The sequence below is a fragment of the Dipodomys ordii genome, unplaced genomic scaffold (assembly GCF_000151885.1).
Source record: "Dipodomys ordii isolate 6190 unplaced genomic scaffold, Dord_2.0 Scaffold105, whole genome shotgun sequence".
NCBI lineage: Eukaryota > Metazoa > Chordata > Mammalia > Rodentia > Heteromyidae > Dipodomys > Dipodomys ordii.
This window is the reverse complement of record NW_012267321.1, coordinates 1,398,064-1,398,413: the sequence shown is the minus strand read 5'-3', so window position 1 is coordinate 1,398,413 and position 350 is coordinate 1,398,064. Positions and strand designations below refer to the sequence as shown.

General features: G+C 74.0%; 1 protein-coding gene across 1 annotated transcript in view; it reads left to right on the top strand.

Annotated features, from left to right (window-relative positions):
* The window catches only part of Kcnc3 (potassium channel, voltage gated Shaw related subfamily C, member 3), a 12,518-nt gene that overhangs the window by 1,537 nt on the left and 10,631 nt on the right, over positions 1-350 (top strand). The window contains exon 2 of the mRNA XM_013027590.1: positions 2-348. Coding sequence (XP_012883044.1) covers positions 2-348 — 347 coding nt within the window. The remainder of the gene's footprint in view (position 1; positions 349-350) is intronic.

Here is a 350-nt window from a genome sequence, read left to right as displayed (position 1 = left end):
GACGCTGCGCACCCTGCCGGGGACGCGGCTGGCCGGCCTGACCGAGCCCGAGGCGGCGGCGCGCTTCGACTACGACCCCGGCGCCGACGAGTTCTTCTTCGACCGGCACCCGGGCGTCTTCGCCTACGTGCTCAACTACTACCGCACGGGCAAGCTGCACTGCCCGGCCGACGTGTGCGGGCCCCTCTTCGAGGAGGAGCTGGGCTTCTGGGGCATCGACGAGACCGACGTGGAGGCCTGCTGCTGGATGACCTACCGGCAGCACCGCGACGCCGAGGAGGCGCTCGACTCCTTCGAGGCGCCGGACTCCTCGGGCTCCGCCAACGCCGGGGGCGCGGCGGGCGCGGGCG